Raw genomic sequence first — 22,530 nt, forward strand, 5'->3', positions numbered from 1 at the left:
AAGACCGTGATCGTTTTAATAATCACGACCGGGAAAATAAAACAAGGATGATGCTTTCACGACGTCATCCAATATCGAGATGAAATCTCTTTGGCTTGAAACTATCAAAAGTAAAAACCGACCAGATGTAAGACGTCCTATGATTGTTGCCAGTGTCTCTAAAGCCTCCAGGAGACGAACTTGTTCAGTACGGCATTCTCGATGAAATCATTCAATCATGAATATCACGAGCAGATTTCGTAGTATCCCAGCATACAGGAAGTGCACTGAAGTCTGCTCAAAAGCAAAACGAAACCCTTCTCTTGTATTACAGGAAATGTCACTTCCTTCTAGCAAATTGCAAGTGGAAGGTGAAAGCAAAAATAGCTGGATAATAGCCTCATGCTGCCTCAGCAAATTCATAACGAAACTCAACTGCAAAACGATTAATCGGTGCTTCTTAATTTCCTTTTAAAGAATACGTACGGATAAACATCTCTTTGCCCATGAGGTGGAATTGGTGGGGAGTGTGCTCTTCGCCATTTCAAAGGAATGCGCATCTTTGCAATGTCAATATCAAATTTGTCATGTAATCAAGTTCTTGAACTTGTAGAATTTGTCCAATCAAGTCGAAACTCGGACAACTTGAAGCCGACGTGCTTGTTGATTGCTAGTAGAAAATATGTTGTAAATTGTTGACAATCAATTTCCGCTGATCAATTTGCAAAACAATTAAGCAAATGTTCAATAGCTTTTCATATGGTTCCATCATTTATTTCAACATCAAACTTTCGGCTGAAATTAATTGACACGCTAGTTTCCATTTCCTGGAGCTGGCAACAAAAAGATTTGAGTGGGAAAAAATCATTAGTGCAAGGGACTTGATCCTAGAATTACAATTTGAGAATCACTTGTTTCCAATATTTTAGATTCATAACGACCAATCTTCCTTCGCATCCAAAACTCGATGCATTTGAAGAACATAGTCACATTCCACAATGCATCAGAAGAATCAACCTTGGCACTGATTTGTTTTGGATGAGTAAGATTTTATTGCACAGATCGAAGAGGAAGTTACAAAGTCCTGCGACAAACTCAGATATACGATACTAACCAGTCAAGACACAGTCATTCAGGATTTTCCACAACTCTGCTCTATTTGGAGTCACTTATCCTGAAATGAGAAAGTGCTGAACTGCCACCCGGGTGATGGGATTTATTGTAGGTGACGTATTCCAAAAGAGAGGTTTCTTTGTATACGGGTGGATTGTCTTCAGAGAGAAGCTCCTTTATTGGCCCAAAGGGTTTGGTTTTCTGCATCCTGCTTGGGGAGAGAAAGCATGCGACCGAAACCCTGGGTCCGACCTGCCCGGCGAGTACTCGGTGCTCCACGCTTTTGAACTTGTCGTTGGTAACAAGCTGCAACCATCATATTAGGCCAGAAAAGGAGTAATGACTTCATAAGATGATGTAGAGATGAATGCCAAGAGCTGGGCATAGAATGCAGTGTGTTTTCATGCCCAACATTGCTCTGTGATTTCACTTATGATTCTTCTCAAGTGCTCAGGGTATCGTGGAAAGTTCGTTCTACATTCGATTAGTAGCTCAGAAAATAATGTCTAGACTCATTATATCGTTGATGTAATGAAGGGCGTTCAAAACCAACTCCAGCGAAACATATCTCGAGGTCGAATTCGTATTTGTTATGTATGACAGAAAACATAAGGTCAGAAAAAAGGTGGTTCTTTACCTGCATGAAGTCTCCAATGTTGACTAGAAGTGCTCCCTTCACAGGAACCACATCAACCCAGTGGTTTTCCTGGAGGACTTGGAGACCACCGTGGTGGTCTTGAAGGAGAAGAGTCAGGCACGATAAGTCCGTGTGATTAACTGTACCGAGAGTCAGTTCTGGTTCAGGACAAGCTGGGTAGTAATGGCCTGCCACTGTCTCCGATTTCATACACTCAAAGCCGCTGAGATAATCAGAACCAAGTCCCAATGCCTCTGAGAATAGTTCGGATAAAGACATCTTCAGTTCGGCCATATGCTTCTCGTACTCTAAAACTGCCTCTCTGCGAACGAGTAAATGAAAGCACCGTGTGCGAGTTTTCAGTATCAAGGTTTGCAGCATTGTATACGTTCTTTTCTTTTGGGAAAAAGAAATGCATGTTCGACTTTAGGAACACCTTTGCACTCCCTCAACTATTACTAAGGTAGTTAAGGGGCACTGCAAAACCAAGCTCTGAACTGTATGGAAATGCATTACACTGAATGATCTGGTTTCAGGTTTTTGAAAAGACGAGTATAATAAATTGAACCCCAACCGGTCCTCAGTAAAGGAAATGCCCAAAGTTGTTCTCATTTCTCAGGTAGCAACTTCAATGATTAACTTTCACAAGTCATACATATACCTGCAAATAGGAAGAACGGCCTCAGGTTCTAGGACACCATCCTGGAAATCAAACACAATACTATCTCTCCAAGTTGCTGCCTTTGACCGGAAAAAGTCTCCATTGCAAAAGTACCTCACTCTCTTCGAACCGTCTCTAGAGTACAGCTCTTGCTTCACTTCCACTGGTTGATCATGGAACTTCTTCACACCCTCCAACATGCTGTCCATCACATTGAGCGGAATCCCGTGATTGATTATCTGAAAGAACCCCCATGCCTCCGATGCTTCGCGAATACAGTCGGTGATGTCTCGCCGGCGAGAATCCCAACAGCCTCCTAGATCGACGATCGGGACCTGGAGGCCGGTACCGTTTGCGTTGGATGACAAGCCGTGCAAGCTCTCGGGCGGGTGGATGAAGATCCTGGGGATCTTGGTCACGCCAGAGTCCACGAGGCCTTTGACTCCGGCCTTGGTCTCGTCGAATTCCCGCAATTCTTTTGTTATGTCATAATCCAGGTCGCAACGAGTGATGAATTGTCCATGACTGGACAAGGTTTGCATCATCTTGTAGTGACAAAGTTCGAAGTCTTGATCAAAGATTCAATGAATTTGAGCCCTCATCAATGGCAGGATGCTACATTGAGAATGATATGAAGATGATTAGCTAGAGAGGCCACTTGCGCAAATATGGTCAAGGGAACGAAATGTCCAAGATTCCCAGGAGACACGCTGGTGGTAGGTGTTGAATTTAGTCGAATACGGTAACAAATGGGCGCTTAAAGGAAGGCATAGGCCCAGGAGGCCCAATTCTCTTCTCTTACGCCCACGGATTTGAAGCCCGGCAAACGAACCTCCTTCAGCCTTGTTTATAATGTCCCAATCCTGTCGGGCGGGTTTCACCGATGCTTTTCTTATTTTAACACGTCGGTGCTTGCACGTCTTACACCCCCAATTCTCCCTGTATCTTTACCTTCCCTAGGGAGAGGGAATACTCTATGAAATTTTTACATCCTTGTGATCCACAGGTTCGGACGAGGATTGAGATGAAGTCTTTTTAAGGACGTGTATAGGTCAAGCTGCTAGTTTAACAGGAAAAAGAAGAATAGAGAAAAGAGAGAAAGAAGAATTGGAAAAATAGAAAAGAGAAGTGAACCAGGCGAGAGGTAAAGGGTTGTGGTTCAAGCTTGTTGGGGACATTTTAATGCATCGGATTAATGTTGTTTCGAAGCGCTCAATTAGAAATCAAGGCCTTATAATTGAAAATATTTTCTTGGTTAAGCTGTGATTTCCATTCAGTTTAGATATTAGGTCGCTAAGGGCGCGCATGGAATCCATTACGGAGCAGAAATTCGCTCCGAATGCGTCGAGAATAAATGCGTTTGTTAAAATAATTTTGGAATGCGTCGGAAGCAATTTTTGCATTACGGAATAAAAACGCGTTTGGTAAAACTTCATTCTTTTTTGCTCTAGAATGAATTTTGCTTCAGAATGAGTTTTGGCCCAAAAAAGAGAAGCTACTTTTTGTAGCTTCTCTCTTCAAGAATGCATTCTAGTCAAATTTCCTTTTTACAAGAAATAAAAAATTTCAAAAAATGAAAAAATCAAAAATTTCAAAATTTCACAAAATGGCTTAGAATACTGTTTATCACTTTGGTGAAATTTAAATTTTTAGTGCTTAAAAAAATCAAAAAATCAAAAATTTCAAAATTTCATGAATGGCAGAATACTGTGCACCTCTTTTGAGTGAAATTTAAATTTTTGAGTGCTAAAAAAAGAAAAATAATAAAAAAATAAAAATTTTCAAAACTTCACAAAATGGCTTAAAATACCCGCCACCCACTTTGAAGTAAATTTAAATTTTTGAGGTGCCCAAAAAAATAAAAAAAATAAAAAATTTCAAAACTTCAGAATGGCTTAGAATATCATGTAGCCACCCACTTTGAGTAAAATTTAAATTGTTTGAGGTGCCCAAAAAAATAAAAATAATAAAAAAAAATAAAAAATTCAAAACTTCACAAAATGGCTTAGAATACACTGTGCCCACCCATTTTGAGTAAAATTTAAATTTTTTAGGTGCAAAAAAATCAACAAATCAAAATAGATTTACTGTTCGAAATCAATTTACGGAGCGTAATTAGTCATGTTTTACTAAGCATGATTTCTCCTTTCGAGAAATCAATTTACAAGCAAGAATTCGAAAATCAATTTACGGCAAGAATTTGATTTTGGAGCAGAATGGTTACCATTCGCACCTAATCGATTCTAGAGGTTGTTGAGCTATGAAACTGTGTTGTAATGAAACTTTAAAATGCCGACCATAAGTTTTTATTGAAGTCGATATTGAAGTCGACGGTTTGATCGGGGTGACATTTTGAAGTTTGTCACGAACTACTTAAACCAAATTTGAATTGCTGTGCTTAGCAAAGCTTTTCGCTAGTCTCTGGCCGTATAACTCCCCCCTTTTAAATATGTCCCCCCTTTAAAATATGTCAAGTTAATTTTCCAATGACTCTAGACTCACTTGAAACAGGCGTTGGTTGAATTCAAATGAACAGTTTTAAATTCTACATGAGTTACTGCAGCACAACGGATAGCAATAGTTGTTCTACTTTGATCGAACTTTGTTGGCTTGTCGAAATCGTTTTTTTTTTTTACTAAACAAGCTTACTTTAGTTTAGTCGATTCTTAATTAAGGTAGTTATCTACTTAATTTTGATATATGTTTCTCACTTAGATAATAGGAATTCGAGTTTTTCCACTTGAGGTAGCTTTCCTTGTTGTTTTCGCATTTTCAGGTAAGTATGCTTATCTCTTCTATGATTTACAAACTAATGTCTTAAAAATGATAGAAATTAGATATTTTACAAGTTACGAAAGAGGCATCTCACGAAATGATATTTGTTAAAAAGAAAAAAAAATGGTGTGTAGTGTATATTTGTTGCATAAAATTGGATTGGACATCTATTATCCTTTTGGTTATTTGAAATGGCATAATAAAGTAACTCTTGAAATAATTTGGGAGTTGACTATTTGTGAAATGTTTCGAAACGCTATATGAATGTATTCTTCTTGATGGAAGAAATTGTATAAGGTTATATACATCTATATATTGATTTGTGAACTTGATTTATGAAAATGAATTTTGAAATGGTTTTATGATAGGTTGGAAGAGTGTGTTGATGGTCTTATGCTCTTGTCACTGCGATCCCATCGAAGGGGTTGTGAGTGTGTATACTGTTCTTTGGTTGTCTTATTTAGGCCGAACCATCGGCTGATATAGGTGGAGACTTATACCAAGACGCATCTTGGTAGACCTTGGCTATAGTTTGATATCGAGCACATGATTGACTAAAGAACTAGACCATCGGTATTTGCTTTGATATTATTGATTGAATGAGCATTTATGATATGTATTAAGTTTTATCGAATTGGTATAACTAATCTTTGATGTATATTATAGGCTAGATTTGAATAAATGTGTTTTTGGTATCGTTTAAATTTGCATAACCAATGTTTAATCTGCTTAAAAGATAGTTGTACTACTTAATGAGAAATGTTTGATCAGATCATTCATGTCAATTCTTTTTCAGGTTTTACAACTAGCAACAAATAGAAAGAGAGAGGAATCAGCGAGGAATTTTGGGAGTTCGAGTTTGGTATAAGTAAAGATGATTGTATCCATGCGAAATGCTATTTGTCGGGTTTAGTTTATTAGGTATCACATTTTATCAACTTACATGCAAACAAAACACATAAAAAGTCACCACCCGCCTGGGTGGCGTCGCTGAAGCGGGCGTCGCTGAAGCGGGCGTTCTTCCTCTCGCAAAAGGTTAAGCGTTCGAATCCCGGGCGCCGCAGGTAACTTAACCGGTGGTGACACGTGCGTAGTGGACGTGTCGGCCAAGCGTGTCGCCCCTGGGGTTTGCCCCGTGCCGGCTAGGTGCGGGGGGTTACAAAAAACACACATAAAAAGTCGTTACCAAAAAAAAAAAAAACACATAAAAGGTGGTTTTTTAAAGACATTTCACCTTCGCGGGCCGGGTTCATGGACCGGGTCCAAGGCTGACGATGATATCAGGATTCAGGCCCCGCATCGCGCCCGCTCAAAACCCCTCCCCGCTCCGTCGTCCCTACACCTCCCCTCCTCCACTCCGCCGCCTCGAACCCGCGCCCGAGCACGGCGGCGCGGCGCGACCTGCCAAACCCTTACCGGAGCAAGTCTCCGGCGGACGTCGGTGGCGGGCTCTCAAGCTCCGACGACGTGGGCTTCCGCCGATGAGCTTCAGGACCGAGGCTAGCGGCGGCCTCTTCTCGGCGCTGCGCCGGTCGCTCCTCCACCAGCATCAGCAGTGCCGGCGCATAACCAAGGTCCGCCTCAAGTGGGTCAAGAACCGGAGCCTCGACCACGTGATCGACACCGAGACCGACCTCAAGGCCGCCTGCCTCCTCAAGGACGCCATCAAGCGGTCCTCCACCGGGTTCCTGACCGCGAAGTCGGTCGCCGATTGGCAGAAGGCCCTCGGCCTCACCGTCCCCGTTCTCAGGTTCTTGCGCAGGTAAACTCCATTCTCTGCCTCGTCCTTCTTATGTTTCAGGATCATTCTTGCAATCGTTTTAGCTGAATTTGAGGGGAGTTTATAGAGCTATGTACTCATATCACGGATTTTCTCATAAGGGTAACAAGTGCTGGTGTGATAGGGAGTTTTTCGGTTCTGAGTGTGAATTGGGATGATGATTTGGTTTGAAATTACTGCACTTTTTAGGTATCCTACGCTCTTTCATGAATTCCCGCATGCCCGGTACGCGGGTTTGCCTTGTTTTAAGTTGACAGACGCTGCTCTGCTGTTGGACTCACAAGAGAAGAGCATACACCAGAATCATGAACATGACACTGTGGAGAGGCTCTCTAAAGTGCTCATGATGACGAAGACCAAGACCGTGCCGTTGCAATCCTTGATTCCGTTGAAATGGGATCTGGGTTTGCCTGATAACTTCATGAAAACGTTGATTCCAAATCACCCGGATCATTTTCGATTCGTTAAGGCTGTGAGTGGCGACGCGTACTTGAAGCTCGTGAATTGGCCCGAGAGTTATGCGGTCTCGGCATTGGAGAAGAGAAATGAAAGTAATGAGGTAGGGGGTGAATATAGGCAGTTTAAGAGGGGACAAACAGCCCTGGCATTCCCCATGAATTTTCCCAGGGGATATGGTGCACAGAAGAAGGTGAAAGCATGGATGGAGGAGTTCCAGAAGTTGCCATATATTTCTCCATACGAAGATTCTAGGCATATCGATCCGAGCAGCGATCTCATGGAGAAGCGAGTTGTTGGGGTTTTGCACGAGATCTTGAGCTTGACCATCCATAAGAAGACTAAGAGGAACTACTTAAGGAGCTTGAGAGAAGAACTAAATCTTCCTCATAAGTTTACACGAATATTTACTAGGTATCCTGGGGTATTCTACCTCTCTTTGAAGTGTAAGACGACTACAGTTGCTCTTCGGGAAGGGTACCGGAGAGGTAAACTGGTGGATCCACATCCCCTTGTCCGCCTAAGAGAGAAGTTTTATCATGTGATGAGAACTGGGTTAATTTACCGTGGTAAAGGGCTAGGTATGATACCCCCGGAAGAAATCTTGCTTGACGATGTGGAGGATGAGACAGAGCAAGAAGAATCAGAGGAGGAAGAACTTGGCACAAGTGAAGGATGCTACGAGGAAACATCAGAGATGGATGATGAATCTGATGGCCAAGAGTGATTTCAAAGAAAAATGAGAAGGACAAACGTGCAGAGCAAAACAAGAAGAATTTTGGGCATTGGCTGCTATGGCAGTTAAGAGAACCGGTATTTGATACGATTGTATTAACAATAATATATTACCAGTATAAGTATTTTGACTTCTATTGCTGGAGCCTGTATAAGAGTTATGAAAGTATATTCCTATTTAGCGGTGAAGTAGGACCGGATAATGTTGGCTTTAGGTGACGTGATTGTCAAAATTTCTTACAATTACTTACAATTAAAGAGAAGAAACCTGATCAGTGCAGGTGATTGGGGAATAATAGAATGGAAGGACAAACTTTACAAAAGAAACGTAGAAGACGGGAGGAAGTCACATGAGTGGCTCTCTGGCAGGCCAAAGCATTTATCAAAGCTGCTAGTGTCATAAATTTATGGGACTTTTGCAACCTGCATCCCTTAGCAGGTTATTAATTTGTTTTTATTTAATTCAAAGTTGCTTCTTATATGTCAATTTTGACAATCACGTAATGTAAAGCCAACATTATCTTGTCCCCGCTTCACTATTAAGGTAGGAATATGCTTTCGTAGCTTTATACGAGCCCAAGTCAAAATCCTTTTACTAGTATCTGTTATGTGTTGATATGATCGCATCATATGTTTTTGTTTATCCTCGATGAAAGGATGATTTTGAATATCCTTAAACTCAGCAACTACCCAAACTTCATCTTGGATTTTGAATTTAATGCAAACTTGTTATTTGGTTCTCTTCATTGTCCTGTAACTATGTCTTGGTTCATTATATGGGATTAGTGGATACCATCCTTCACAGCTACAAAGAATATGCATCGTTACAATGTTCCTTTGCTATTGTTTGCTTTTTTCCCTCTTGGCACTTTCAAATCCATTGCAAGTTGCATAATGCGAACTTGTATGTATTACAAGCTTCCTCCTCGTGAGCAAATGTCATGTCAACTCCAAATTTAAATTGTTTATCAATGATACGATCCTTTGGAGCCTCTACAATTTGAAAAAATAAATCTAATTATTTAAATAAGAAAGATAAAATGAAAGCAAATCTAATTTTAAAGATATGGAGTCTTACCCATTTATCCCGAGAACTAGTCAAGTTAGCTACGGGGGATCAGGAATCTTAATGCCTTCGTTTCGTGGAAAATGAGTAATTCGGAAAATATTTTCCGAAAAATTATCGCTTATATCGTTTAGAAAAATAAATGAATGGAAAATTCTTTCATCGCTCACGAAAATAAGTTAGGCATAGATTATTATCGATGATGAAAATATTTTCTGTTAACTAATTTCTCTAAACGATATAAGCAATTATTTTTCGGAAAATATTTTCTAAATCATTCATTTTCCACGAAATGAACGCACCCACCACCATCACCAGTCATTACCATTTAAAAAAAATGTGCCCAAAAACATCTAAAAACATTTACATAAGAGAGATAATCTATTATGACCGAAGAACAGAACGTCAAATCATGAGTGATCGTGCTAGAGTGCTCAACCGTGTTCCGTCTTCGAAATTTACCGGAGTGGTCGTGTTGGATGAAAACTAAGGTTTTGTACCTCTCCCCTAGTTCTGAGAGCGCCTCTCTGTTGTGCTCAACCTTCCCAATGGACTACGGTCATGTTATAAGAGGACGAAAGATTAAGCCTCCTAAGGATGGAGTTTTCATGGTGATCTTTATGAAGCCTATGGGGGCAGAAAAATGAGAAAAATTGGGGAGTGGTATCATGGATGGGCAAAGTTTTGCAAAGAACCTAAAAGATGGGGAGAAAGTCAGACAAGTGGATCTTTGGCGGGCCATTTCAAATTTGCCAGAATTTGTTAACCTCCGCTAATGTCCTAAATTTATGAAATGTTTGCAACTTGCCATCAGCTAGCAATTTTTTAATTTGTTTTTATCCAATTCCAAGTCACTTGCCACATGTCAATTTGTAATTGGATCTACTAGGTAAATGCGTGCCACATCAGCCACCGACGTGATACGATGATATCACGGAGTAGTTTCTCCTCTCGCTCCTCCAATATCAAATAGAAGAGAGATAATCCCGGTGTAAAGGATTCATCAAACAAGTATTGACAATTCTACAAACATGTAGTTATGCAGATTCGCAGCCGTTATCAATGTTAGCGGTTCCGGGTGTACAATGTCTAGAAGAATCAAAACGTATAAAGAACTCTGAAATAAAAGGACAAAAGCAAAAACTAGAACAAATAATCACGCTACCTCCCCAAAGAGAGGTAGACATGTAAGGGATCTTCTGGTCCATATTTTGGTGCGACTTGAGAGAAACATCACTGGCATGATTCAAAAGCTTGTGATATTTAGGGCGCGTTTGGCAACCGGCCAAACAGTAACTATTTCTATTCTTTTGTTCTTAAAATCAGTTTTGAAATAGAAATCCGTTTGGTAAATTTTTTGTTCCCGGACACATTTGTAAAAATTTGTTTCTAGAATCAGTTTTGAAATAAAATCAAGAAGCAAAAAAAAAATTGCTTCTTGATTCTGAGAACAATAATAAAAAATGGAAAAGAAATTTCTTCTTCTTCTTCTTCTTGACCTGTGGCCGGTCGCCGACATCTGGTGAGGGCATCGTGGTCCTCGCTGGCGAGGGCGAGGGTTGGACCCTCGCGGTCTGGGTGAGGGCCACGATGCCCTCGCCGACCCTGGCCATGGCCAAGGAAGGAGAACAAGAAAAAAAAAAAGAAAAAGGAAAGAAAAAAATATTAAAAAATTCAAAATATTATTAATAAAAAGAAATTTTGTGCGGTTACCAAACGCATTTCTATTCTTTTTTTATTCCAAGAATAGAAATTTTGGGCAGTTACCAAACGCCTTCATATGCTTAGAAATTGTTCCCGAGCACGGAATTAAAAAGAATCATTTCTGAATAGAAATTGTTTCCGGGAACAGAATGATTGCCAAACGCACCCTTAGTCCTAGCAAATCTGTTACAAAGCATATTCATTCAGAAGTAACCAAAAGTTGGGTCAATAGACGGCGATCATCTTAACAGGTGTATATCGATACGGATTCAGCACGAGGTCACCGGACCAGACCGCTGTCCATTACCATGTATCATTCTCGCATCAAACAAGATTTACTAAGACCATCTATCTACACAGTTACAACACCATGTTTCAAAACGTCGGGTAAAAAAAACGATGTTCCCTCGTCATCCCTTCTGCCAAATATTCTCTCGTTCATTCTTGCAAATATTTTCTCAACATTTCATTGTCAAATCATACAGACTTCAAGAAAGAGAGACAGCAAGCAGACTTTTAAATTGAAGGGAAAACTGACAATCCAACTGAAAAATCTGAAATGGCGTTATAATATGATCTTTTCTAGCAGCTGCAGCTATAATATAATAGCCACTTTCTTCAAAAAAAGAAAATATATAATCGTCATCTATATCGGTATATCGTCCTCCTTTAAAATGTCAGCTATGAACCTTAAAACAGTTGAGGTGTGGAAACAATTCGAGCAGGTCTTCCCGGCTTCGTCTCTGCGGAGGAAAATAATACACATAGTAAACAACACAAATTCAAAAAATAAACAAAAACAACTTAAATTCACTCAAAAAGCAGCAAGCCTCGTTCCTTGCACCAACAAAGAACATCCTACCTTGATGCCAACGCAACCATTCACGTCAAGTGTGGCGAGTGTGTGTGAGCAGGTCGTTGAAAGGGCTTCAAGGCACTTGTCTGTCACCCCAACTATCCCAAACAAGCTGCATTTCGCAGCAATTATCACTAACTGAACAATGAAGAGAGAACTTGATGTCTGATTTGGTTCATTATAGCTTTTGTGCCGTATATCTTGTGGATGATGCATACTCATTAAGGTAAACTATCGAAGTGCAAGATGGTCCAGGAGACCAGCAATCATAACAACTTTTAATCCAACTTGTTTGGCATCAAAAGACAACAAGAGGCACCAACAAAAGCCAGAAATAGAAACACCTTCCCCAACTTCTGACACGTGCTTGCTTGAGTGGAAACATATAAGAAAAAGTACTGACTTTACATTTTAGAAGTGTAAAATATAGGAAAAGAAGACACTTTAATCTACACTTCCATCTATTTTCAAAATAAAAGCCACCAAATAACAATTTTAAATAAAACTGCCAAACCCTCAATGCTATGCATAGATAAGACCAACAATCTGAAGTACTCAAAGCCAAAAGACACTGCAACTTCTAAGATGTCCTGCTAACATCATCTTTGGGGCTAACTAATAACTACATTGGAAAAAATCAGTAGGAAATACCTTATTAATTTGATTACAGGTCACTTGGATAAGAATCATTGCAAATATGCTTCGGCAGCTTATGGAATTATGTATTAGTCAAGCTACTCTAGCAGAGGACACAACTATGCAGAAAGGAGGTTTCAAAAAGAACCATCAAGTTTCCATAACCACAACACGAGAACTGCTCTCCTTAACCCAGCTAGAACCACGAAAATGCGAAGCTTAGCATTCATCAAGCTTTGTAATACGCTTACTGACCATCTCCGAATTAAATAAATAAAATTCAGCCGAGTTGTTTTTATTTCAGCCCAGATAACTCTTATCTTAGTTGGAAGAACCTTATCATCAAGATTTACCTAAGGAACTCGAGAGAGACGCAGCCTTCAGCAACTGTTTTGACCCCCTTGTCAGTAATACGTACACACCTGTGAAAAGTAACCATATTATGTCGACTCCACAAAATATTGAAGGCATTTTACTTACAAACTTACCACGTCAAATTCAGGGCCGCAAGTTTTCTGCATTTGGCTATACAGGAAAGTGCATCATCTGATAGGTTCTGCAGAATCATTTATAACTTTGCAGCATAAAATTCAGGTAATGCAAGATAATTAGCATGTGTTGATAAATGGAATTTACCTGGGCTCCACAAAGATCCAAGTAATTCAGATGGGAAAGAGAGGAAATATTGTTGTATGCGTTATCTGTGAGACTGGAAAAAGCAATTCAGAAAGTAAACTACATTTACCAAATAACTGGCTTCAAACCTATTTATGAGAACAGAAAGCACGTTTACCTAGAAAGGGCATAAAGGTTTAGACTCTGGAGAGAAGAGCACTTGGATAGTATTTGCTGCAAACCAACATCTGTCAGCTTGACGCACCTGATAACCAAATAGTTACAAGCTTAAAGGTGCATATCTGTATCAGCAATGGCAATAATTATTCTATTTTTTCCTGGATTAGCTTCATTTGCTTCCTGAAAATAGGTTTAAGCTTTTCTTATCAGACATTAACATACCTAGTAAGGTTTAGTGACTCTAATTCATTATAACTGTCAGCAACTAACTCCAAGCTCTTGTCTGTAATATTCTGCCATCGACAAAAGAAAACAACTTTGTAAATAGAGACTCCTTCCGCACAAAATCTATAGGCATGTCAAAAATCTGAGTGCTGAGAATAAAAATAAGTAAAACCAAAAGGTCGGGAACTATACAAGAAAAAGGAAGTAAAAGTGATGTCGCTGTAAATCCCAGTGTACTGATTATGACTGTCTAAGGCATTGCATTAATCATCTCAAGTTGTTTTAGCAAGCCCACTCGGTCCAGTTGTCAGCGTAACATCCATATACATAGGGAAGAAATCTCTCATAGCAAGCGTGTTCAGAATTTCAATGGTAAATACTTGGAATGCCAATAGCAGGTTCACTAAAGCAATAAAATCTGTATCATTGTAGATGCAAACAACTGCTCACGAAGAACCAAAAATCTCCAATAAAGCTCGCTCACAATTCAAAAATCTAAGTAGAATTGCAGTCCCATATACCAGCCAAGACTCGAGACTAGTACCAAGCACAAACTCAGATTTTTTGGCCCAGTGATCTCCACATGGTAAGAACTCAATCAATTATCAAATTTAAACTGTCCTCCGTCTTCAATAAACAAAGTAGAACTTTAAAACTGAAGTGACCAGAATACATGTGAGAAAGTCGAGGAGCCAAGATGGTCAAGAAAAACTTAGGTAGCCATGCATCGTATATACAAATTTGATTGAGTAGTGTTTCAAATCACGGTATACTTCATTGATAGAAAGTCCAACTTCCATCATCATGTTAATACGTGTAAACAACTATACCAATGCAAGCCTATGCAGAACATACTTGGAGGACGGCTTTGACATTGAGCGAGTACATACCTTACAGCCACTTAAGTTCAAATCAACTAAATGTCTGCAGCTCTCTACCAGATGCTTTATGCCTATATCTGTCACTCTGCAGCTCCAGAAATATGCAGTTAATTGGTATAAATATTAAGGTAAAGTGAGGATTACTAGACACCTGCATTTATAGAAGACTTACCGCACATTCCAATAAATAGAAAGGACCTTAAGATTTGGACAACAACTGGTTACAGCTGCAATTCCCTTATCAGAGATCTTTTGGCAACCATTCAGATTTAAAGTCTCCAAGCTCTTGAGAGATTCGGAATACTGTTGAGTGGTTGACAAGTGATCACAAGTTACTAAGAGCTTGATAAGTGATACAAGTGGCTAAGAGTTGAATGATCAACATAGATTAGTGTTGCTAAAAAAGTAAAGTCAAGCACAACTGGTAGTTCATGATAAAACTAATAAATAATTTGCCTAGAAGACAGTAAGTATATGGGATACTAATGTCAAAGGAAGCATGCTTTTTTAACCTAGTGAAAAAAAATTGTGCATTCACAGAATAAACAGTGACATAATCATGGAAAGGCAAACTTAAGTAACCAAGCGACAAGGCATTAACCTTTTAAAACTTATGAGAAGCATTAACTCAAGCATCTATTATGCTTTCCCAAGAGGTATGTCATTGAAGCGTCTAACATCAATCTTAATGACCTTTACGGGTAACATCTATTAGTCAATACGTTATTTTCCACACGTTGTCTGCTAAATTTAAAACAATGTCGTCAAAATAGCAACTTTGGAAGAGAAGGAGAGCACCGATCGTTTACTAAAGTACAGAATCCTCAAGAGGACACTAAACAAACTAAGACAGGGTTATGGGTAACAAATGAACGACTAAATTACATTACTGAGACGGTCCTCTAATATGGGTATTGAAACAACAGGGCATATCTTTCTGATTCTTATCAGAACAAAGTAATACTAAATTACTTATGGCTACTGAAGGATCAAGAAGTAGACTTGTCCTCGAGACTTCATGAAGTCCTTCAAAAGACGACATCTGTCCTCAAAATATCAATGAAGTAACGATGCACAACTCTCTTCATCTTCCAGTAGCTAGCAATCTGATTTCAACAAGCAACAGCACAATGCAAACGACCCTATGATACCTTGTTCTTGAGGGACTCCAAGTGTTTGTCCTCGATATCTTGGGCGAACTCGAGGTTAATTCGCTTCACCTGGCGATATCTCGGCTGCCAAATCCACGGACAATCTCATCAGCACAATGGGTCGACCAAGAGCAAAGAGCGACCCAAGCATTTGGACAATCAAAATCAAACATCATCAACTCATGCAGCGTCAACAATGCCTCACGCACGACCCCGACAATCCACTCAAAAAGTCGGACATTCCAGCGCCCCGATTCACGAACTAACCAGCGAAAGAGCGTCCAGGAGCCGATTCCCCGCACCGGTCATCTCCCGCAGATCAAGAACCTGAAACGCACCGGCATCACGTCACCGAACCTGCGGAGGTCGTCGCGGTTTTCAAAGGAAAGATAGTGGGAGAGCCTTGTCCGGAGGAGGAGGAGATACCAGCCAGAGGGAGGGATACGAGGCGAGGGTGCGGTGGAGCCACGGGCTGGCCAGCAGGAGAGCGACGAGGTCGCGCTGGGGGAGCCTGGCGCACACGATCTTCGCGACCCTGGGGATCGTCTCCCTGCTCCATGCCAGCTCCGCTTCCGCTCCTGCTTCCATCTTCTTCGGTGCAGTTCTTCTGCTAAGCTTCGGCTCGAGACCTGTTTATTCAATTTTTCATGGCGGTGTCAATTCGTAATACCATGGAACTTTTCAAAATTAGGGTTTTTTACAAAGTTAAATAATTGATTAGCGACAAAAAGAGGGGGATTAATTACCATTGATATATGGGTTAAGCTACTATCGGGTTTTCACTTTGCAATTCGTGATTTGTCTCGTTTCCTTTAAACGGCCGTGCTGCTGCGTAGATATACAGCCGTTGTCGCGGTTCATTCGTGAATCCCTCGACCAACACGGTACTTCAATTAACTTCTCAATAAATCTCAATCATTGATTTATTAAAAGGAGGCTTTGGTTGACAATTGAGATTTATCGAGGGACACGAGATATGACACCTCACAATCACATCCTCTAGCAATCTAGAGAGAGAGATGTCTCCATGTTTTTTGGTGATTAAGAGGAAGACTAAGGGAAATCTGAGACGGGCATACTTTCGCAACACGCAAGGCCCTTCCTCTTGGGCATTAAATGGGACTGTTTGTTAGTATCCAAATACCATTAATCTCCATCTTAAGGCTTTCCGGCCTCATAAAAGCTTTCTCATCTACAAGATCCAATTTCAAGTGGTAAATGAGGAGCATACTAACTGAATTCGCTCATCTTGTCGGGTCAAAATTTTAATTCTATCCTTCATATATCACCGGGCATAGAGAAAAAAGGATTTAGAAGAGTACTTGGGAGAATATGGTATAACTTTGTGGAATTATCTCTTCTTACAGCTTTGCCTTTTATTCAAGTGTCACCTTGCCTTATATTGTTGAGGTTAAGGGTAATACAAACATTTTTCAGGAATAGTATGGCCGACAAAGTACATAACAAACTGACGAGCAATATTTCACAGTTATCAAATTGACAAAAGCTGAAAAGATTCAGTACAAACTCAATAATACGACAAAGCTCCCAAAGTTAACTTCATTAAAATAGTCATATGAACTTTGAAAAATTCCGTCTGATGGATTCATGATCTGGGTTAAGATTAGGATCTTAATTAGAGCTAAAATCTGATTGCCACGTGTTTTCAAAATAAGATTTTCGGAAGTTTCATGGGTCTTAAGAAAAATCCATTGGTTCTGGCCTATTACACTAGTACTCATTTAATGATTGGTGAATGGCATCTCTGATGGCATGATGGGTGGGAATAATTCCATGTCATTTCCTCTTGATAAGTATTGGACCATGAGAACCTCGAAATAGTTTGATTATCTTCACGTGAGGTCCTTCGAAAATCATGATATTCTTCCTGAGTTTCTCTAAAACTTGTTGGAAAACATTTTCCAATGGAATTATCATTGGTATAATATTTATTATGGTTAATACCACGAAAAACCTTTAACTGGTACATCGGTGATAAATTTCCCCTAAACTAATTTTTTGACTACCAAAAATAATTTTTGACTAATAAATTACAAAAGATAATAAAGGTTTGGCATTTCAAACGACTGTCGTTAGTGTTATTGTCCAACGAATAACGAATAATAGATAATGACTCATACATCGAACTATGCAAAAGGTCATACATTCAAACCAATAACCCTAGAACATTATTATCTATTCTTCCGGTGTATATTAGCAAAAAGTACCTATTACCAATTTCAATTTTGTCATTTGCAAAATCATATTCTTGTTTGCATACATTCTATAATTCTACCTACTCATAAAACAAATGTGGACGCAGAAAAGATATATATATATATATATATATATCTGTATATTTATATATAAATGTATAAATCGCCAAACGACAAAAGGAAAGAAAATAAAGACTTGAGTACCATTCCACCTTCTCCATACTGGTTCACAAACAAGGCTTAGTGTTTCATAGTTCAAACAGCAAAAATTTTGGAACCTGACAAGTTTGATGAAATGAAATGTGAACAAACTTAGTTGACTTTCACCGATTTTAAAGACGCAATGAAATCAGATATTAGAGAAGAAACATTTGCAGTCATGGATGTCATTTTGGGCTCCTCTTCAACTATGGATGCTTAACCTGGTTGTCAAATTCTTTTACTGAGTCTCTTCATCACTAGATGCATTGTCCTCATTCTCACTGCTTGACTTCAAATATTTCTCCCATTCTTCGCTTTCTACAAAGACAATTAAATAAATAATTAGATATAAGAAGCTCATGTCTCTACTTAAGCTGTAAAGTTTGCTTCAAAAGGTAAAACTTAGTGCCGCGGATCTGCTACCGCAGATATTCATGAGGTTGTTATATGATTCCTCAAAAAAATGTTCAATAGCGATTTTCTCTACACTAGAGATCTTCAATGACTTGGATGGAGGAAATCTTTCTTTCTTACTGGAAGATATCTTTCTCTTCGATGATCCTTTCATCGGAGTAGCAGGAGCTTGCTCCTAATTTGTGACTTCATTGGTGGCTCCTTATCGACCAAAGCTTCCATTATAAACTTGACAACCTCGATAGATGAGCGACACATCCTTCTTGACTGTTCATGAAGATAGTTCTACAAAGATAATAGATTTCGCCTATCACACCCCGAACCCACGAGCGTGCTAACATCCCACCAAAGGTCGTGAAATGGCAATGTCTCAGGACGCGTCGCCGACCCAATCATTCTGGCTTACGATTAAAAGCATGCGGAAGCGACAACAATTACCCAATCAACAACAACAGGGATAGGCAGGAAAACACACCTCAATAAAAACAACTTCACCAACAAAACATCGGGTTAACATATTACAAGTCCGCCACGCGGACCTTCCCGGTTACAACCACAAAGGTAGGGGGTAAACCTATCTCCTCTACCTACGAGGTGACCTCAAAAGAAGTTTGATCCCTTGAACGGGTACCTAGTCACCTCCTGGTCCCGGTCAATAGGACCCAAAATGGCACGTGGCGATTTTCCATCACTAAGGGCCTGAAAATGATTAAACAACAACAATGAGATAAACTTAGCGAGTTAACGACCTAAGCCTCAATTAAGAGGTCAACTCATCTCGGATGCAACTAAAACATGCAACTCAACCTGACGTACACAAGATGCCATCACACAATCGCAGGTAACCTTACCTTGCCTTGGCACACGCCCTGCACATTATAACATCATGTACCATGATAATTCCATAAGCATATAAGGCAGTCAGAATACGCAGCAACTTTCCCATGCACAATGCATCCACATGTGTCCCGATTATAAGGTAAAACTGCTTCGGCCCGTCCCATATCCTGCCTCACAATTTCATCTCATAATCAAGCGCAATGCCACCACAATCTTTCATGCGCATTCCGATTACTATAGCCACACAGGGCACGGCATAACCTACGTTATTCGCATCAGGTTGGCGGTCTTCCGGCATAACCGGTCATCGTTCCGTCCCATCGGGCACGGCATCGTCTCACCCTACCTCAATGACAGCATCCCATAAATGCGTTCGTTCCGAATCCAATTCGCGAACGACTTCGTCTCCCCTGTCCCTGCGACGGCATCCAATTACCAAATTGGGGACACCTGTTAAGGCCACGACCAAACCCTAGGTTGGCGGTCATCCGATATAACCGGGCACAAAAGGAACCTTTAGGTGATCATGCACACATCGCAATCACTCAAGTCTCATTGTTATGTTTCTCAATTAGCCAATGCAGACAGGATCTGTGCTAATAAGTCAAAATATTGCAACTTTCACACGTAAAAAGGCACTAGAATAATCACACGTGATAACATACATGTAATTAAACCATCAAACTTTGCATACTTCCCAATTCAAATATCCACGTCCTATTTAGCCATAAAAATTGACATGCAAACCCGACACATCAAAATTTACTGTTCATATGCCCGCAATTCCATCCTTAAAAATGGCAATCCAATTTATTTAGTTATACAAGCTAATTTATACGGCAATTTCCAACATAGGCATCACAATTCAAGCCTAAAACAATCACAATTTATTTTCAAACTCTACACAAAATATTAATATTTAAATTCCGAAAATTAATTTATTTAATGATAAAATATTAATTATAAAATAATATGATAGCTTATCGTCAAATCCTCGATAGCTTATTGCAATATCCTTGATAGCTTATCGCAATATCGGCGATAGCTTATCACTAAAAATGCGATAGCTTATCGCATTTTCTCGATAACTTATCGAGTCCATTTATCGATAACTTATCGCGATAACTTATCGACTAATCCTTAATTAATTAGTACTAAACATAATTAACTTAAACTAACTCATCCTAATCAAGTTTAACCTACTAATCAAGGGATTAGGGCGATAACTCACCCGCTAGCGATTCTGATTACACGGACGTGACGACGGTGGCGAGGGCTACGTGTGACACGGTCCGAAAACGACACAGAACGACGACGATGGATGGGTCTCAGCTGGACAGCAGCTGTAGGCGGCTGGTTTGGCTCACGGTGAGGCAATCTGGCGGTGGAAACGGCTTGGACGGGCGGCGTACTGCTCCGGGCGGTCACGGCAAGCTGTTGGCTGTTTTGTGGCGGTGCATGGCAGCAAGAACAGCAGCCCAAAGGTGTTCTGCTGGTTTGGCCGTTAAGGAGGAAGAGGGAGAGAATGTGGCCGGTTGGTGAGGAGAGAGAGAGAGGAGAGAGAAAGAGTGAGAGAAATGAGATATTTTCAGGCAAGGCTTGTTCTTCAAGCCTAATTCAAGTCCAAGCTCATCATGAAAATTGCCACCAAAGTCTTCATTCATGTCACGCCCCGGACCCTAACGGGCTCGCGACACCCCTACGATGGTCGTATCGAACGCAATGTCCTAGGACGCGTCACCGACCCAAACGAAACACCCACATGTATACGCAAGCGGAAGCGAAATATAACAACCCAGACAATAGATAATGACGAAGGGACAGTAATAGCACAAAACGATAATTTCATAGCAATGAAAAACAGTCAGATATTAGGCTCCTAGGGTTAACATCTACCATTATCATAAAAAAAAGGGACAGGTGGTAAGGTAGGCTAGCTAGCTGCACAAAAAGGACTCTACTAAAAAGCTTCTAAGCCCCGCACGCAAATGCTCCTACGCTGCACAATCTGAATCAGACCCTAAAGACTCCGACTCCGTGTCAGAGTTGATCTCGATCAGCTCTTCCTCGTTATCTGGCTCCTCCTCGGGCTCCATGGGCTCTGGCACAGGCTTGGGCTCTTCTTCAGGTTTGGACTCCTCAAATTCCTCTTCGAGCTCGAGATCCGCAGGCGCTACAGGTTCTGGTACGGGCTCAGGTTCGGGACCAGGGTTCTCCGGGGGATCTCGTCATGTGCTGTTCGGAGACTGGGAGTGACTTTGGGCATTTGATGTTTCATTCCACCTTTTTGGTTGCCCCCGTTTTGTATAGTGAAGTAGGTTACCCAACCTTTACCCCCTTTTGATGAACGTGTTTCTGCTGTTTGTATCTGCCAAGTATTTTTATAAAATGCGTATATTGATTTTATTCTAGTGCTATCCCTTGGTCATGGTTAATTGTCTTGGTTATTTATATTTCGCTTCCGCTTGCGTATTTCGTTTGGGTCGGCGACGCGTCCTGGGACGTCGCGATCAATACGACCTTCGGAGGGGTGTCGCGAGCCCGTCGGGGTTCGGAGCGTGACACCCCAGTTGATTGGGCGTGACATACCAGGAAGGCGCTTTCAGGTGCAATGTTTGCGGGAAGATAGGCATGGCCATTTCTTACCACTGTCAAGAGTGCAAGCTCGATTTGCACCCTCTCTAGCAAGTGAATTCCTCTCATGCCAGGCCATCGGGCCATAGCGTCTCTATCCCAAATGTGCCAGGGCTGGGATTCATTAATCATCCAGGCGCGTATCTCGCTGATCAACATGAATTCGCAACCACAAGATCCCAAGCATTTCGTCTGGGACATGGTCACCATCCAAATGTGCCTTCTTGTAAATTTTTAGGACATGGCCATTGTCAGAGGAATGATTGGAGTGAGAGTAGTCTGATGGGTCACGTGTTTCATGGAATCATCGACGGTTTAACTCAGCAAGCTGGGACGGCTATTTACCGGGGCTTCCTAGGATTCTAGTCGAATATATCTTGTCACACGATCTTCCACTTCTGGGTAGATTCGAGTCCACTATGAGGTATTGAAGATATCACCTCGAATAAAAAGAAGGGAAAATTCCAAAAAAAGACTCGAAATAGAGTCATTTTCTCAAATAAGGGTCCGAAGTGAACTTTGTCTTAAATAAGGACATAAAATGTCTTCATTTTCTCAAATAAGGGCCTGAAGTGAATCTTGTCTCAAACAAGGGCCTGAAGTGACCATATCAGTCTTAAATAAGAACATGACCTCACTAGCCAAAGGGTATTTTCATCTTTTACTTTTCTTTCTTTTTTCCTTTTTCTGTTTTTTTCTTTTCCTTTTCCTTTTCTTTCTTTTTTCCTCTCTTCCCTCAGCCGGCAATCGATGGGGGTGGCGGAGGCCGCCCTTG

At 40.5% G+C, this 22,530-nt stretch overlaps 3 protein-coding genes across 5 annotated transcripts; 1 reads left to right on the plus strand and 2 right to left on the minus strand.

Annotated features, from left to right (window-relative positions):
* Positions 1 to 1,007: 1,007 nt before the first annotated feature.
* On the minus strand, positions 1,008 to 3,023 carry LOC115678591 (1-aminocyclopropane-1-carboxylate oxidase homolog 1-like). Its single transcript, XM_030601981.2, has 3 exons — positions 2,391 to 3,023; positions 1,730 to 2,051; positions 1,008 to 1,398 (listed from the first exon to the last, which is right to left on the minus strand). The coding sequence occupies exons 1-3, from the start codon at positions 2,933 to 2,935 to the stop codon at positions 1,135 to 1,137; spliced, it is 1,131 nt and encodes a 376-aa protein (XP_030457841.2). The 5' UTR covers positions 2,936 to 3,023; the 3' UTR covers positions 1,008 to 1,134.
* A 3,390-nt stretch (positions 3,024 to 6,413) lies between these two features.
* On the plus strand, positions 6,414 to 8,325 carry LOC115678546 (protein WHAT'S THIS FACTOR 9, mitochondrial). Its single transcript, XM_030601940.2, has 2 exons — positions 6,414 to 6,927; positions 7,135 to 8,325. The coding sequence occupies exons 1-2, from the start codon at positions 6,440 to 6,442 to the stop codon at positions 8,126 to 8,128; spliced, it is 1,482 nt and encodes a 493-aa protein (XP_030457800.2). The 5' UTR covers positions 6,414 to 6,439; the 3' UTR covers positions 8,129 to 8,325.
* Positions 8,326 to 11,279: 2,954 nt separating this feature from the next.
* LOC115678547 (F-box protein At3g58530) lies at positions 11,280 to 16,091 on the minus strand. 3 transcript variants are annotated; one of them, XM_030601942.2, is made up of 12 exons: positions 15,877 to 16,091; positions 15,718 to 15,777; positions 15,451 to 15,534; positions 14,472 to 14,602; positions 14,309 to 14,384; positions 13,416 to 13,486; positions 13,192 to 13,278; positions 13,035 to 13,107; positions 12,887 to 12,954; positions 12,752 to 12,820; positions 11,769 to 11,874; positions 11,280 to 11,649 (listed from the first exon to the last, which is right to left on the minus strand). In XM_030601942.2, exons 1-12 carry the CDS (start codon positions 16,036 to 16,038, stop codon positions 11,584 to 11,586), a joined length of 1,053 nt encoding a protein of 350 aa, XP_030457802.2. In that variant the 5' UTR covers positions 16,039 to 16,091; the 3' UTR covers positions 11,280 to 11,583. The 3 variants fall into 3 exon arrangements, 2 of the variants coding, with proteins under 2 accessions (XP_030457802.2, XP_056171658.1); XR_008817396.1 differs by having other exon boundaries at positions 11,605 to 11,649; positions 11,769 to 11,900; XM_056315683.1 differs by lacking the exon at positions 13,416 to 13,486 and having other exon boundaries at positions 13,192 to 13,247.
* Between the last annotated feature and the right edge of the window lie 6,439 nt (positions 16,092 to 22,530).

The sequence above is a fragment of the Syzygium oleosum genome, unplaced genomic scaffold (genome assembly GCF_021117445.2).
Source record: "Syzygium oleosum isolate NSW1041296 unplaced genomic scaffold, Sole_v2.1 Sole_v2.10, whole genome shotgun sequence".
NCBI classification, from domain to species: Eukaryota; Viridiplantae; Streptophyta; class Magnoliopsida; order Myrtales; family Myrtaceae; genus Syzygium; species Syzygium oleosum.

Bases quoted from the DNA above. Each gene is read 5' to 3' on its own strand.
- LOC115678591 (XM_030601981.2), bottom strand. From the start codon at position 2,935: ATGATGCAAACCTTGTCCAGTCATGGACAATTCATCACTCGTTGCGAC. The intron at 2,052-2,390 runs GTATATGTATGA...ACTCGTTCGCAG, and splicing joins GCCGTTCTTCCTATTTGCAG to AGAGGCAGTTTTAGAGTACG. The intron at 1,399-1,729 runs GTAAAGAACCAC...TGATGGTTGCAG, and splicing joins ACATTGGAGACTTCATGCAG to CTTGTTACCAACGACAAGTT.
- LOC115678546 (XM_030601940.2), top strand. From the start codon at position 6,440: ATGATATCAGGATTCAGGCCCCGCATCGCGCCCGCTCAAAACCCCTCC. The intron at 6,928-7,134 runs GTAAACTCCATT...TGCACTTTTTAG, and splicing joins GTTCTCAGGTTCTTGCGCAG to GTATCCTACGCTCTTTCATG.
- LOC115678547 (XM_030601942.2), bottom strand. From the start codon at position 16,038: ATGGAAGCAGGAGCGGAAGCGGAGCTGGCATGGAGCAGGGAGACGATC. The intron at 15,778-15,876 runs GTATCTCCTCCT...GGTGCGTTTCAG, and splicing joins CGTATCCCTCCCTCTGGCTG to GTTCTTGATCTGCGGGAGAT. The intron at 14,385-14,471 runs GTAAGTCTTCTA...CTGGAGCTGCAG, and splicing joins TCTATTTATTGGAATGTGCG to AGTGACAGATATAGGCATAA.